The sequence below is a fragment of the Patella vulgata genome, chromosome 3, assembly GCF_932274485.2.
Source record: "Patella vulgata chromosome 3, xgPatVulg1.2, whole genome shotgun sequence".
Classification (NCBI taxonomy): Eukaryota; Metazoa; Mollusca; class Gastropoda; family Patellidae; genus Patella; species Patella vulgata.
The window spans coordinates 46,430,460-46,445,527 of NC_065881.2; the positions used below are offsets into that span (position 1 = coordinate 46,430,460).

The following is a 15,068-nucleotide window of genomic DNA, read 5'->3' on the forward strand; positions in this document are numbered from 1 at the left end:
TGATTTGAAATTAATACAGCAGTGTCTATTTGATGAAACATTAATTTCAAGCGATTTCAAATAACTCAAACAGCCGAATTTATCATTGTTACCGGTAGGCCTACATGTTTTGTATAATAAATGTTAGTATCTTGAAAAACTAGAGGCCAATTTAATTATTTCTGATAATTACTTATTGGGGTTTTACTCATAATTAGTTTTTGTTGTCCTTTATACTCTCCCATTACCTACAAGACAATAGATATGTGACAACCCTTGTGGAGTGTTCAGACGACTTAACTGCTGTGGGTGTATGTTTTTTTGCCTGGCAACCTATCTTTATAATATTGCTGCTTTGATAAAAGCTTCTGTCTGACTTAACTGTATATTATTTAAATCATTTAAATATATTTGCCACTTTTGAAAATATATATCAATTTTCTTCTAAATCTTTTCTTGGCTTTGATATTCTGCAGCCACTCAAATGTCTTCATAACTTTGTGCAGATTGATGACACCATTTCCCTGTCATGCTTCCTTTTACAATGATTTACATCAATCATGGCTTATATTGTTGTTTTTAAGGTGATATTAATCTAGTTGGGTGAAAATAGAATTTGAAGAATAACTTGGCAAGATTCCAAAGGGTACCTTCATCTTAAATTCTGAGTCCTACACATTAATGTCTTATATTATATCAGACTGATGAAAATTACAAAGCCATTTCAGTTCACTTCTTTTTATTTCCGGGAGATATGCTTACATTGGAAATTACTTCTATTATGTAATAGTATTTATAAAATGCATTATGTAATAGTATTTATAAAATGCACTATCAAGGTGTTTAATACTGATTAATGAGTCTGACGGATGTTACACCATGTATTATAATGCAGGCGCCATGGCTAGTTTGTCAATCAATAAATATAGTATGAAAACAATCATTCCTGCTTCTTTTTATAGCCTGATCTGTATATAAGTAGACAGATTAGTAGAAGAATATCTGTTCGTAATAACGTTATAATCTGATGTAAGGCCATTGATTTAGCATCAGTTGCAGTTAATGTTGACTTCATTGTAGTTATTCTTATCAAACACTCTTGATGTCTCAACTACATTCAAAAATGAAATGAAATGGGGATTAACATCCTACTTTTTTTGTACTGACTTGGCTAATAAAGACAGGTATACGCCATGCAATGTGCTATGATAGAAATTTTGGACGGACAGTGATTGTCTTACTCTTATTTCAAATTCCAACTGTCAAGGTTATTTTACGTGCACGCTAGGGTGTCCACACTACCTCAAGATTTTGTGCCATCCAAACAACTATACACTGTTCCTTGCCAGGCCCTCCATCCTGCACTACTGACAAGGGGAAAGCACACCAGAATTTCCTCTGCCATCACTGAGAATTATCTGATTTTGATGAAACTTGTTGGTTCCTTTTGATATTGTCGCATGTCGGACTGTAACATCCTGGGTTATGGCTCCTGAAAATACGAAAAATCGCTGTTTAGTTTGTTTCTGTCTATCTCTTGCAAAATGTGGGCGTATCTTGCATGGCAACCACATGTTTAATATTCAGCCAATGACAATATGTTATTTCAGTAACTGGCTCAGTGTATAAATTAATTTCTATGTAGAAAGTACCCTGCTGTATTCTTTATTCAATATTTGGTTGGTATTGAGTACTGGTATATAAAATCATGTAGTGTTAATGTTTTACATGCATGAACACATTGGCTTGCACGTGAAAGAACCCTTGACATTTCAAATTAAAATCAACATAGAGCGTAAGATGAAACATTGTTGCCCTGGCAAACTTCCCCTACCTCAATCGGCACACACAACCATAGATATGAAAATTATCGTGTTTGTCACAAAAATGACAAAATATTGTGTTAACATGACATTAAATCCCATTCCATTCGGCGTCAAAATAAATTAGTAATTGCTCTTCCATAAATATGTGTTATGGTTTATTCCCATTCCATTCATGTAAATAAACTTGGCAGAGATTCTAATGCTTTAAAAACATAAAATGATTCAGTTGAGATTTATCTCGTGCTGTGGATGTTTATTTAGATTATGCTCCATTAAAGGAAAACAAATCTGTAATGAAGACCCAGTCTCATGCTGATCTAAGAAGATGCATGTCTGGCTCTTGTGTCATTTATTGGCTTAAATCATGTGTTAAAAGAAAACATATCTTCAACTATGCTGTATGTTCATTTTTTTTGTGCATACATGTACTATAGGATAAGATTGTTCAGATTTATAAAATATCTCCAGAGTATCCATAGAAATTTGTAATTTTGAACACTGTAGTATTAATATGCCTTGTAAAGAAATAATAATGTTTCAAAATCTAGACCTTTATCGGTCATAGTGTTTATTAAAACAGGCATTATGCAAGAGCTAAATCTGCCTATTGCAGGTCTTTCTTTAGGCCTTAAATGTTATAAATTATTAATTAGACATAATTAACTTATCAAGGCCATAAACACCTCTCTTTGCAATTGGATGGCTCTGCTATTAAGTAGATTTAAACATGTTTTGCTTTTGGTGATTTACTGTAAAAATGGATAAAGTACACTTTGTTTATTATCGTAACAACGGTAGCAATGACAATCGAAGGTACACTGTTATTGTGTGGCCGATATCTCTGCTCAAAGTGAAGTAATCTGACTGAAATTTCCAACATATTCCCTTTTCATTATCTATTTTTAACTATTATAGCGAGAACTGTAAGCTCTTTATCCTTTAAAGGAGAATAATTTCGCAAAAAGTTGTTTTATTATGAAAAATAACGTTAATATTAGAATATTTTTAGCCCTGCGAAATTTTAAAAGTCATTCTGAAAAGTCATATTGGAAAAATATACCCAAAAAAACTGAACTGACATTTATGCATATCTGCAGCCTCGTTTTGATTTTTTCCGTGAGTGATGTCAAAGACGACAGACGTCGTGATTTTACTTATAGAAGACTATTGCAACTGAGCACTGCATCCCGTCATTTTGTCTACCTGGAAGCATTATCATGGTCAGTTGCGTTGTTTGGGGATGTACTAATAGCACAAACAATAAACCAGGAAGCATGTGTCATTTTTAAAAAAAATTTTCAAGCGAGGCAACACGCAGAATGGTCTGGACACAGCAATGTCAACGAGGCGATGTCAAAACATGCTTCTCTTTGTTTGGAGCATTTCGAGTTATCTGCTTACGAACGTGACCAGTGCAATTTTAATTATATTATTATGTCGATCAAGATATAGCAGTTATGTTATCTTTCAATGCAAAAACTATGCATAGTTCTATGGTGAAACCGACATGCTTTCAAAATCTAGGAATATAAATGACTGATGTAACCATAGCAATGAAATGTAAACAACACAGCTAGGTAGGCCAGCTAAATACTACTAAATGTAAATTAATATCCCCACTTCGAAGCGTCTTCCGCGCCAGTAGTAGGTGTAGGCCCATGTCGACGATTTTGCAGTCGATCATAGATAGTCCTAGATGTAGGAAGTCTGTCAGATTTAACTAGGTAAATGAGTGTGATAGAATATTTTTTCAGCGATACGCGGATACTCGGGTCCGATGCCGATAGTTCTATGTATGTGATCCTTGTTTTTCAATTGTTGCACAAAGAAAGTAGTCTAGGACATATAATACCGTATTACCCTATGGCTAGGGTAAACTTATTGGAATTAATAGTTTTTCTCTGATATATTTTCGCTGAGGAAGCATGAACATCGATAAATGAAGCGAAAAGTTATCGAGAATCCAACTCCAAGGACTGTGGAGTGGTGATAATACAAGGTAGGCCTACGCTGTTTTTAGTGCCTATTTGTCATTCTTCGTGGCTAGAAATGGTAGAATGGTCCGAACTATTATCGTCACCGCTGTTGCTCGCCTTTCTAATTGGCTCGTACTGATTGGGAAGAATATTCGGGGTGAAATCAATGTCTGACAAGCTGTCACTTTTTGCCGATACCATATTGAAATATACAGCGACTGCTACACCAGAGTCGCCTCTTACGTCATGTCACATGATTTAGCTTCAGCTCATTAATTGTCGGGTGTTTCCGTAATTCCGGAAATTCCGAAAGTGTTTTTTAATGTTATTCGTTACTAAAACTTTTTTTTAAAAAAAATAATGCTGAAATCCGTTACACAATGAACTAAGTAAATAATAAAATTAAACTTTTACTATTACATTCTCCTTTATTTAAGTTGGTAAAAATGTTATTAATTTTATAATGTGTATATCTTCATGCAAATAAATTTTCAATGTTTAAGTATTTTCCGCATATCGAATATAAGATCTTCTGATTCTGTTTTTTAACGTTATTTGTTACTAAAACTTTTTTTTAAAAAAAATAATGCTGAAATCCGTTACACAATGAACTAAGTAAATGATAAAATTAAACTTTTACTATTGCATTCTCCTTTATTTAAGTTGGTAAAAATGTTATTAATTTTATAATGTGTATATCTTCATGCAAATAAGTTATCAATATTTAAGTATTTTTCGCATATCAAATATAAGATTTTCTGATTCTGTTGATCTCGTAAGTTAATTAAAAGTGGGCATGTAGCCATTTTGTGATTGATTTTGTTGGAAGGAAGTGATTCTTTCCTTTCTTAAAACGTGTGTCCCTTATATTGAAAGAGAAATGCTATCATAAAGGAAACCCTTGTCTATCATTCCTAGAGTTTGTTTTATATGAGAAGTGTAAAAGAAATAGTTAAACAAGAATATAGTGAAGCTTGACAGATTATCTTGCAAAGAAAACTGAAGTTAACTTGTCCACATAATCCCTTACATGTATTTTTGTGTAATAAGAGCTGTAGAGTTGTATGCATGTCAATTGTCTTGACTTTTCAGCATGAAGGTTTGCAATATGTTTTGTTGTTGACAAGTTTAAATGTGGATTAAACTAGCATGTTTCATTAAGTTTAAACGTAATGCTGTAATAATATGATAGAGATATTTTGTAAACATTTATATCTTAATGTATTATTTTAGGCCTTTCTTAACTCAATAAGAGATTTGATTTGATTTAATGTAAAAGAAATGTAAACTTTCAATGCAATAAATGGTTTCTCTTTGTGCCAAAATTTGACAAGCATCTTGTGTAAGCTAAGATTGCACAGAGATTAGGAAGGAATTAAAGTGTTAACTATACTGCCATTGTTTATTCTTCTGATTTTCTTCCATTTTTCAGATGGCATTTAAAATGCGGAGTACCAAATTCCGCCATGTTTACGGTAGCCCTTTTCGGAAAGAACATTGTTATGAAAATGTGCGAATAACACGAAATGCTCATGAAAGCCATTTTTGTGCTGTGAATCTGAAATTTGTAGCTGTCGTCACAGAAAGTTCAGGTGGAGGATGTTTTGTAGTGTTACCTATTGAAAAGGTAGGTATATTGATAGATACTTACTGATATTTGTATATTATTATTTTCATAGCATTAATTTTAATTTGATACCTGGCATATTTTTCTTAAACTGTGTATTAAAATATCTCGGAACTGATATCTATTTGTTGATAACTTTTTATTTTAGACTGGTCGAGTGGACATAAATTCTCCAAAAGTATGCGGTCATGCAGGTGCTGTTATGGATATCAAATGGAACCCTTTCAATGAAAATATTATAGCTTCAGGTGCAGATGATTCTACGGTAGGTTTTTATTTTGTTTTAAAGCCTGGGTGTGTGAGAAGGCCAATAAAGTTAACAATAATCAATAATAATGACAGAATGTTCGTTAGATAGTAATCTGGATGATAAAAACACAAAACATAGATGCTATTTCATGGAAATAAATAAATTATTGTTAGGATTCAGCTAACCCTATAAAATAAAAGATGGGAGCATGACATAAATAATTGAATTTTGGATGGCATAATAATGGACCAATATGCTTGTTGTTTAAACTACCGGTACTAAATATTTTCTAAAGTCTGTACGTAGTTCCCTATATTAGTCTGAAATAGTTTGGCTTTAATTCGATTACTGTATTCAAAAAGAACGACAGAAGCAAAAACATGAAAAAATAATTTAATATTTGAAAAGTTTCAGTGTGTTATCAAAAATGATCACAGTATAGTTATTTTCAAAAAAACAGGTTGTTATGTGTAGGATAAAGCACGAGACTGAAGTTATGCTGGGGAAAGAAAAACTGAAGAAAATAACCTGAGAAAAAGAAAAAGCAAGGCCAGCAGGCCGAGGTTTTTCTGTCAGGTTTTTTTTCTGAAGTCTTTCTTCCCCAGTATAATCGAAGTCGAGGACTTTATCTTGCTTATAAACCATCTATGTTTACATGTGCTTATAAACCTATAACGGTAAATCTCTTTGATCTTTGGGGTATATTCTATGCCCGGAAAGTCTGAAAGTCGGGGGCGGCTTTGGATATATACAGGTGACTTTGGGATTATTCTTCTGAAAGTTTTTCTTTAAATCTGTAACAGGATATTCTTCCAGCGTATGTTTTTTTCCATAAGAAAACATAATATAAGGTTTTTCTTACTGGAATTCTGGGATATTCTCATTTAACATACATGTAAACATAGATGGTTGATAAGCAATATAAAGAATATCCCAGAATTCCAGTAAGAAAAACCTTTTATCTTGTTTTCTTATGGAAAGTAAAGCCTACACTGGAAGACTAACCCGTTACTACAGGTTTTAAGAAAAACTTCTAGAAGAATAACCCCAAATTCCCTTGTATATATTCAAAGGCGCCCCCGACTTTCAGACCACAAGTTATTCCGGGCATAGAATATACCCCAAAGATCAAAGAGATTTACCATTATAGGTTTATAAAGTTAGGGAATCCATAAAATAAACCTTATAATCCACCTGATAGTGTACATTGATCTAACAATACCATTACTAATGTCAGACCTATGTTTACCATACTAGGAGAAAATCTGTTAAGAGATGAAATAACCACCAGACTTCCACATACCACTGATATAAATATATGTAGATATAAAAGTATATACTGTATAGTCATTATGTATCTGGTGCCAAGCAATATACACACTTGTCATTCTTTACATACATATTACATACATACAACTGTGCTATTTTCAGTATTGGGTGTGGTTATGTGCGTTTATACATAATTTATCCTACTGTTGTACAGTATGTTTTCAGTGCAATTAAGAACATTATTTTCTTCTATTAGACAGTGCAGGAAAAACTGCACAACAAAACAAAACAAAAATTATTTATTCTGCCAAGTTGATACAAATTTTGTATTTGTGTCATCTACAGGGCACAATTCTTTACAGATTGTTTTGAAACTTTGCATACTTATTCCTTGAGCCACACCCAATTTCTTTTTGTGTCTGTGTGTCACCTATAGGCTGCAATTCTTAATGGATTATTATGAAGACTTTTTATATTCCTTATACACCGAGGAAGACCTCTAATATTATTTGTGCATGCTCGCCAGTATCCCTTTCACAGATGAACTATGTGACTAGTGGCGCTATCGGGTGATACAGATTACACTCAGTGTAAATTACAGTCTGATTTTTTATTATGAATAAATAAATAATATATTAGTAAAAGTGTTTTCTCAATTTCCCTACTTGCTGGAGAGTCACAATTGATCAATAGGAGCTGGGCTTGTTAACTAGGAGGTCTAGGGTTCGCTCTGCATTTTTGCCAACAAAGATCAACAGGATTTTCTTGCTTGTTTTCCCTGGAGTAATAGTAAGCTGCTGGCCGAGCAAGATTTTCCTCTTTTCACACTGCATGGTATATGCCCTTCTTCATTCGCCCGGTCGGACCAGAAAAGAATGTTAAACCTCATTTCCATACTGGTTGAGCTGTAAACTTGACTGCTGCTTGAGAAGATTTGATATACCGGTATATTGTTTTAACAAAAGAATCAAATACAAATAATGACAATGGCATTTGAAACATTCCACTCATTTCTGTTTTTCTTTTCAGATTAAACTTTGGCAAATTCCTGATGAAGGTTTATACTCCAACTTAACAGAATGGTCAGTTGATCTACATGGTCATCAGAGAAAAGTTGGTTATGTGGAATGGCACCCAACAGCAGAAAATATTCTACTTTCAGTTGGCTTTGATTTTAAAGTAAGCTGCAAGTTGTAACTTTTCACAAATTGTAATTATGTTGTATAATGTCATTACAAGTATTTGGCAGTCCAGTTGACTTTTACATTTTTGTTCTAGCACATTTAATTGTCACAAAGGCATCCTTTGTTTATCTATCTATCCACAGTATCTGGCAGTATTATCTTGGTGTTGCCAAGACTAAAATTAAAATCATATTGTGTGGTTGACCACTACATATTAATTTGAATGTTATTATTTCAGTGTATAGTGTGGAATGTTGAACAAGCCGAACCTGTAAATATAATAGATAGTCATAATGACACAATATTTTCTATGTATTGGAATAATGATGGTAGTTTATTTTGTACAACATCTAAAGATAGAAGAATACGTGTTATAGATCCTAGAATAGCTCAAGTAGCAATAGTAAGTAGATGGAACATCACAGAGAACAAATTAAAAAGTACTGGGGATTCCAAAAACTAAAAGTATTATCACTGAAGACTAATTACCATTAGGTAATTAAGAATAGTGTTAGGTTCTCAACATGCTGTCTAGAATATAATACTCGTAATTTTTGACTGATTCACACTACTTCAATATGAGAAGATATCCATAAGGTTCAGATCTGGTTGAAGTAAGCTTATCAAGTAAATATCAATGTGAAAACCCTCATGTTCGATAGAATTTTTAAGATTAGTTGAACAATGAACAACCAGAGTAAATTTAAAGAAAAAAAGGAAAGAGATAAAATATCTAAGTGTTCTCCTATATATGAATATTGTTAAGTCTTTGGATCCAAAACATTTCAATGGTAAACATTGTTACACCTGGCCACCTGTGAAAATAGGCAGCAGTATTATTATATTAAAATATATTGGGGATAACAGAGTCAAAAGCCGGTAAAATAATGTAACAGAAGTTGATAAGTATCAATACTTATGATACAGATTATGAAATGATATAAATGTGCCTTATGTTGTTGTGATTTACAGGAAACAGAAGGTCATGCAGGAACTAAGTCATGTAAAGGGATTTTCCTTCGAGATAATCATAGAATAGTTACTACTGGGTTCTCAAGGATGAGTTCAAGACAGTTTGCCTTATGGGATGTTGTAAGTCCATATGTAAAGTCTATGAAACAACTTAATAGTTTTTATACACCCACATTTTCATGTGGAAGTATATTGTTGTCGCCCCTGTCCGTCCGTCCACAATTTGTTTGTGGACACTCTGCAGGTCACAATTATTATTCGATTTAGATGAAACTTAAAATATTGGTCTATCTCCCAAAGTTACAGGAATTCGAGTTATACCCCAAACGAAAACAAATCGGCTAGATGCAGCCCAATTGCATGCGCACCGATCGCGTGTTGTGCCTCCATTAACTTGCCAGCACATGGCAAACAGGCATCAGTGGTGTAGGCAGCGTAGAAATTGGGGTAATCGTCGATGGGCGCGTGTAATGTTCTCAGATGAGTGTCCAGTTTTACTCTGGATTTCAACGATAGGCGTGCTCGCGTTTGGAGGCGTGTAAATGAGCGTCATGCTAACGTTAACGTCCGACAGTATGACGGATTCAGGTGTGGTTCTGTTACGGTGTGGGGAGGAATCCCCATGACTGGCAGAACGAACTTGCATATTGTTCAAGGAAGGGTCACTGGTGTGTACTACCGTGACGACATCCTGGCAACGATAGTTTTGCCCTTTGCTCAACGTGCAGGTCGACGTTTCATCTTTCAAGATGATAATGCCCGTTCCCTACCTCCAGCGTCACCATATTGTCCATATGCCTTGGCCAGCCATGAGTCCTGACCTTTCCCCTATAGAGCATGTCTGGGACATGATCAGGAGATGTGTTCGTCGACGTCAACGTCCACCGACAACACTGCAAGAATTGGCTGTGGCACTCAAGAGGAGTGGGTCAGATTGCCCCAAATCGTGATTGTACGGTTGATGAGGAACATGCCACGACGAATTGCTGAATATCTGAGGATTGGTGGAGCAATTACTCATTATTAAGACAAAAATCAAAAACGTCCATTTTCACTTTTGACAGTGTATCCCTTTGCGAGTGAAATGGGGCCGTCAGATAAGCCGCCCATATGAATTGTTTATGTTCATGTGTAGGCAATTGGCCTGTTATTAACATACACTGGTTACCTAATAAACACCACAGTGCATTTCGACAGGTTTGTATTGCTTCTGAATATCCCCTCTTTTTTTTGAAGAGTATAGTACAATAACTGAAATGAAAGTAGAAATCTCGCGAGACACTTGAAATTAAAGAGATGTAAACATGCCAGATCTCATAGTCTGATGTCGGAGAAAAGATTCTATTTTGATGGCATATTCTCAGATTTATGTTCATATTTTGAATGGGGTTTATGTTTTTAAATAAATAAATAAACACGCTAAGAAATGTTGACGAATATTTTGATTGGAAAAATGTAATTAAATTTCGGGCTGTCATTTTTTTACCCTCGGTATATAAATTGAAACTGAGTATAAGACAATAGCCAGACTTCTGCTGAAAAATGTATCGACTTATGACCTGAAAAATATGGGTACAGATCAGCAGTAGTCGGCACGCTTTCATTCTATGGTATTACGATGTCACATAATTTTGTACGGGAATTAAACATGAAAAATAACGAGGTGCACCTATTTATTATTACGTATGAATTTGAATATTCTGTTGACACATGATTCTTAATTGTGGTTTGAAAACACCTGCTTCAATAATGATAAGAGTTATGCCCCTTTATTTTTTAAATCCCATCACTGTTATGAATATCTGTATTTACTGTTAAATATTTCAGAGACATATGAATTCACCAGTAGTTATGACTGATATAGATCATGATAGTGGAACGTTATTACCTTATTACGATCCAGATTTAAATATAGTTTACCTAGCAGGGAAGGTAAGGAAATACTGTTGAAAATAAATGTTCTTTATAGATCTATATTTTATTATATTTCTTAAAAATCATATTAAATTAAACATGCTTACTAAATAGGCCCTTGTCTGAATAATTAAAATACTGCATACATTTTCTTAATGTAATTATGTCTTTATGTAGATGTCTTTATTAATAATGTGCCAGTATTATATTATTACACAAAAGATTAAAATGACTAACTCTTGTGATTTTGGTATCTAGGTTAGGCCAGATTTGGTCAACATTTTGGCTCATTTTCTGTGATGCAGACTATAATTTATCTTTTTTGCCCACCACCTTCCAAAAATTCAGGGGACTACTAAAATGGATTCATCTGTCTTTCTTGATTTCTTGACTGTCAAAATTATTAGGACACAATAACTTTCTTTCCAACTGATAGGTAGAACGTTTAAAGATACATTATGGGAGATTAGATAAAGAGCTGACAGTTCTCGCTATAATAGTTAAAAACTAGATAATGTAAAGGTAATTTGTTGAAAATTTCAGTCAAATTAGTCCACTATGAACCGAGATATCAGCTTTGTAAATTTCCGCCTAGCCTCGTTCATCATTACTAAAGTTAGTACGTTAAAAAGCATAGTCTCGATTATCCATTGTTTTGATTTAATTATCAATGAGCGTTTGCAGCATATAGGGTTCTAATCCAGTCCATATCGATTGATAGCCTTGACATCGAGAGTTGATTATGGTCTGGATAAGTTAATTAATGTCTAATTAATAATTTAGATAAGATTTCAGGCCTAAAGAAAGACCTGCGATAGGCAGATTTAGCTCTTGCATAATGCATGTTTAAACTTGGCGCATGTGTTCATTTGGTGAATAATCAAGGAATGTTTTTCACCTATTTAATTTTATTCCTAAATTGTTAATTATAACCTTTATAGCTCTCTCCGATATTGGGGATCACGTGGCTAAGTGGGTAAGACGCTAGCTCGCTAGCCTGGAGGTCGGGTGTTCGATCCCTGCATTGGCCGAGAAAGTTCATCCAGATTTTCCGGCGTGGTTTCCCCTTGTCAGTGATGCAGGACGGAGGGCCTGACAAGGAAAGCTGTCTAGTCGTTCGGATGGGACGAAAAACCGAGGTCCCGTGTACACATTGGCGTGCACGTAAAAGATCCCTTGGCAGTTGGAATTCGATATAAGAGTAGGCCGTAGTGCCGCTGTCCGGGCAAAATTTCCCTCATAGCACACTGTATGGCGTATGCCCGTCTTCATTAGCCCAGGTTAGGAGCAGAACAGTAGGACGTTAAACTCCATTTCATTTCATTTCATTTCTCTCCGATATTCTAACCCTTTTTTTTGAGCTCTGACCTAATACTTCCACTGTCTGAAGACCTGTCGCACCATTTACATTGCGTATTTCTTGTACTCAATCCTAGATTTTTTGTTTTTTTAAAAAAAACAACAACTTATGCCCTAACTTTGTATTTAATACCATCATATGGTTTTCTGACACTATCTACTAGTCTTGGTTTTTGCCTCATTTCTATTAACTGAATAGAGATAACTGTTTTCTTCAATGTGCTAACATTGAGTTATATTGTAAACACAAAGCCGATCAGGACATACGGTACTTTAATACAATATATGGGAGAGATTCTTAGTTTCCATGGGTTTTCTACCTTGTTGTGAGTTGATTTCCATTTTGGGTGAACTTAGAAAGAAGAGAAACACTTAAAATGGCATATATTGGATAGTTTAGTATATATATAACACCCTAATCCTCCCTGTTTTGTGTTCGGAAGTGAAATTATAGTTGAGCCATTCTCCAGTTGTTATCTTAACACCATCTGAATGTTTTCATTGTGCTTGAAATTTGACTTTAGAAATGAATTTATATACTTATTTGCAGGGAAATGGTAATATTAGATATTATGAAGTAGCTTCTGAAGAGCCTTATGTTCATTTCCTTAATGCCTATCAATCATCATCTCCACAGAGAGGATTAGGTAAGTAAATTCTATGACCAAGATTCACATTGGTGCACAAAATATGTAATCCCATGTAGTTCTGTTGTCATGACACGAGGCGTAGAAGAATCGGAAGTTTGACATAATTTGTTGGGTATAAATAATGAAATGTGAAAAAAAACCAGCCTCATATATGAAAAATATTATGGACTCTCTGAATAATATTTTTTACACCTTGATTTCTTAATAGGTATGATGCCAAAGCGAGGCTGTGATGTCACAAAATGTGAAGTTTTAAGGTTTTATAAATTACATGCAGGGAAAAACTTAATAGAACCGATCTCAATGATATGCCCTAGAAAAGTAGGTATTTTTACATATCTTCAAGTGTTTCTGCCATTTGTAAATATTCTGACAAAGATTTGTGAAATTGACTTTTCTTATAGTCCAATATATGGAACAATGTTAACAAAATATGTATGGTTTGTGGATTTAAATTAATGTAATGCTGTACACTTTCATTAACTGACTGATAATTTCACAAAACCTTTATGTACTAAATGTATTATTTATAGTCTGATAAATTCCAAGAAGATATTTACCCTCCAACACGAGGCACCATTCCATCATTAGGGCCAGATGAATGGATTGCTGGCCAGAACCGAGACCCTATATTAGTGTCTGTAGCTGTAAGTAAGAATTATATTTTTCAATTTATTCAGGTTTAAATCTGTGTCAGATGAGTCATTGACTGACTCTATGCATGAAAATGGCGCACTAAAGCAGCATGAATAAGCATGTGCATGAGTTTTAGGTGAGCATATCTTGATGTTAGAGTGAACATTTTACAGATGTACAGACAGATAAACTCTCTTACTATCATATACATGATATGTATTATACAAATATTTCAATCGCCATGAAAACAAACAATTTTTATGTATCAGATTGAAGCCATTCCCCCCAAAATTATTCTTATTCTCAGACAATCCTTCCAAAAAATCTTGATGCCAGAGCAAGGTTTTATATTTGTGTTTTTATTTTATCAGAGAAGTCTTCTACATTTATCTCATAATAAGTTTAATCATGTAAATTACATATCTAAATTTAACTGTACGCTACGCTGAATTCAAGTTTATTTGCTTGCGATGACTAATGGTCATTTTTGTCTACAGCCGAAAGCACAGATTTTGTAGTTCTAGTGTAAAAAATGCTGCTGTTGCCATCTCTCATCTCCATGGAACATAATTTCAGTCATTTCTTTCTCATTACTTGATGTAATAGATGGCAGGATATTATCTTCCATGAAAGAATGGACTTAAACAAATCGATGGTCAATTTATTATTTTCCAGTAGCATTTATGATTTTCAATAACATTTATCAAGGTTTATATTTGATAATCGATTTTATGGTACATTTCTGGTTTCAACAAGAATTGTATAGTGGAATTATTTCCCTTTGAAATGAAATTAAATGGGTTTAATGTCCTATTTTACACCGACTGGGCTAATGAAGACAGGTAGTTCCCCCTTGTACAATCTGATTAAAACACAGATCCTATTTCGCTCCGCTTTTTCATAGTTCAAAATTTCGTTTTACTTGTCTTGACTACACTAGGATCTGGAAGAGTTGTTATCATTGATGTATTCTGGATGATGTGAGGGATTAGCCAATGAAAAGGTCTGTTACGGCGAGCTTTTGGCATGAGGTGCTCAAAACTGTGGGTAATCCACTAGAAATATCAATGCTGATTGGTTAATCAAATGTCTGATGTCATAGGGTCAAAAGCTGCTCGTATGACCTCTGACGCGACCTCCCAAAACAACTGGTCAGATCTCCATGTAGTGTAGGCCATCGAAAGTATAAAAAACGAAATGAAAGATAGATCTGTATTTCCATTAGATTGCACCTTGTATTGACCCGCCAGGAAGTATGAATGAGCGGTAATCATAAAAAAAACCTTTTCAAGTCATGAGAACCAGAATACTATTTTATATGGCCTTAAGTATTTTATTTATCCTCCATTATCAACTTATTTTTAATTTGAATCCCTATGTTACATTACATCTTCACATCATGTTGACACTGTTTTAGTATTTTGAT

The 15,068-nt window shown here is 34.2% G+C and overlaps 1 protein-coding gene across 27 annotated transcripts in view; it reads left to right on the top strand.

Annotated features, from left to right (window-relative positions):
- Positions 1-15,068, top strand: part of LOC126816312 (uncharacterized) — a 64,084-nt gene that overhangs the window by 23,705 nt on the left and 25,311 nt on the right. For all 27 annotated transcript variants that reach the window (XM_050542704.1, XM_050542709.1, XM_050542705.2 and 24 more), the window contains 9 exons: positions 5,214-5,408; positions 5,557-5,673; positions 7,957-8,106; positions 8,350-8,514; positions 9,084-9,203; positions 10,911-11,015; positions 12,907-13,003; positions 13,215-13,327; positions 13,540-13,653. In XM_050542704.1, the coding sequence (XP_050398661.1) occupies positions 5,214-5,408; positions 5,557-5,673; positions 7,957-8,106; positions 8,350-8,514; positions 9,084-9,203; positions 10,911-11,015; positions 12,907-13,003; positions 13,215-13,327; positions 13,540-13,653 (1,176 nt within the window). The remainder of the gene's footprint in view (positions 1-5,213; positions 5,409-5,556; positions 5,674-7,956; positions 8,107-8,349; positions 8,515-9,083; positions 9,204-10,910; positions 11,016-12,906; positions 13,004-13,214; positions 13,328-13,539; positions 13,654-15,068) is intronic.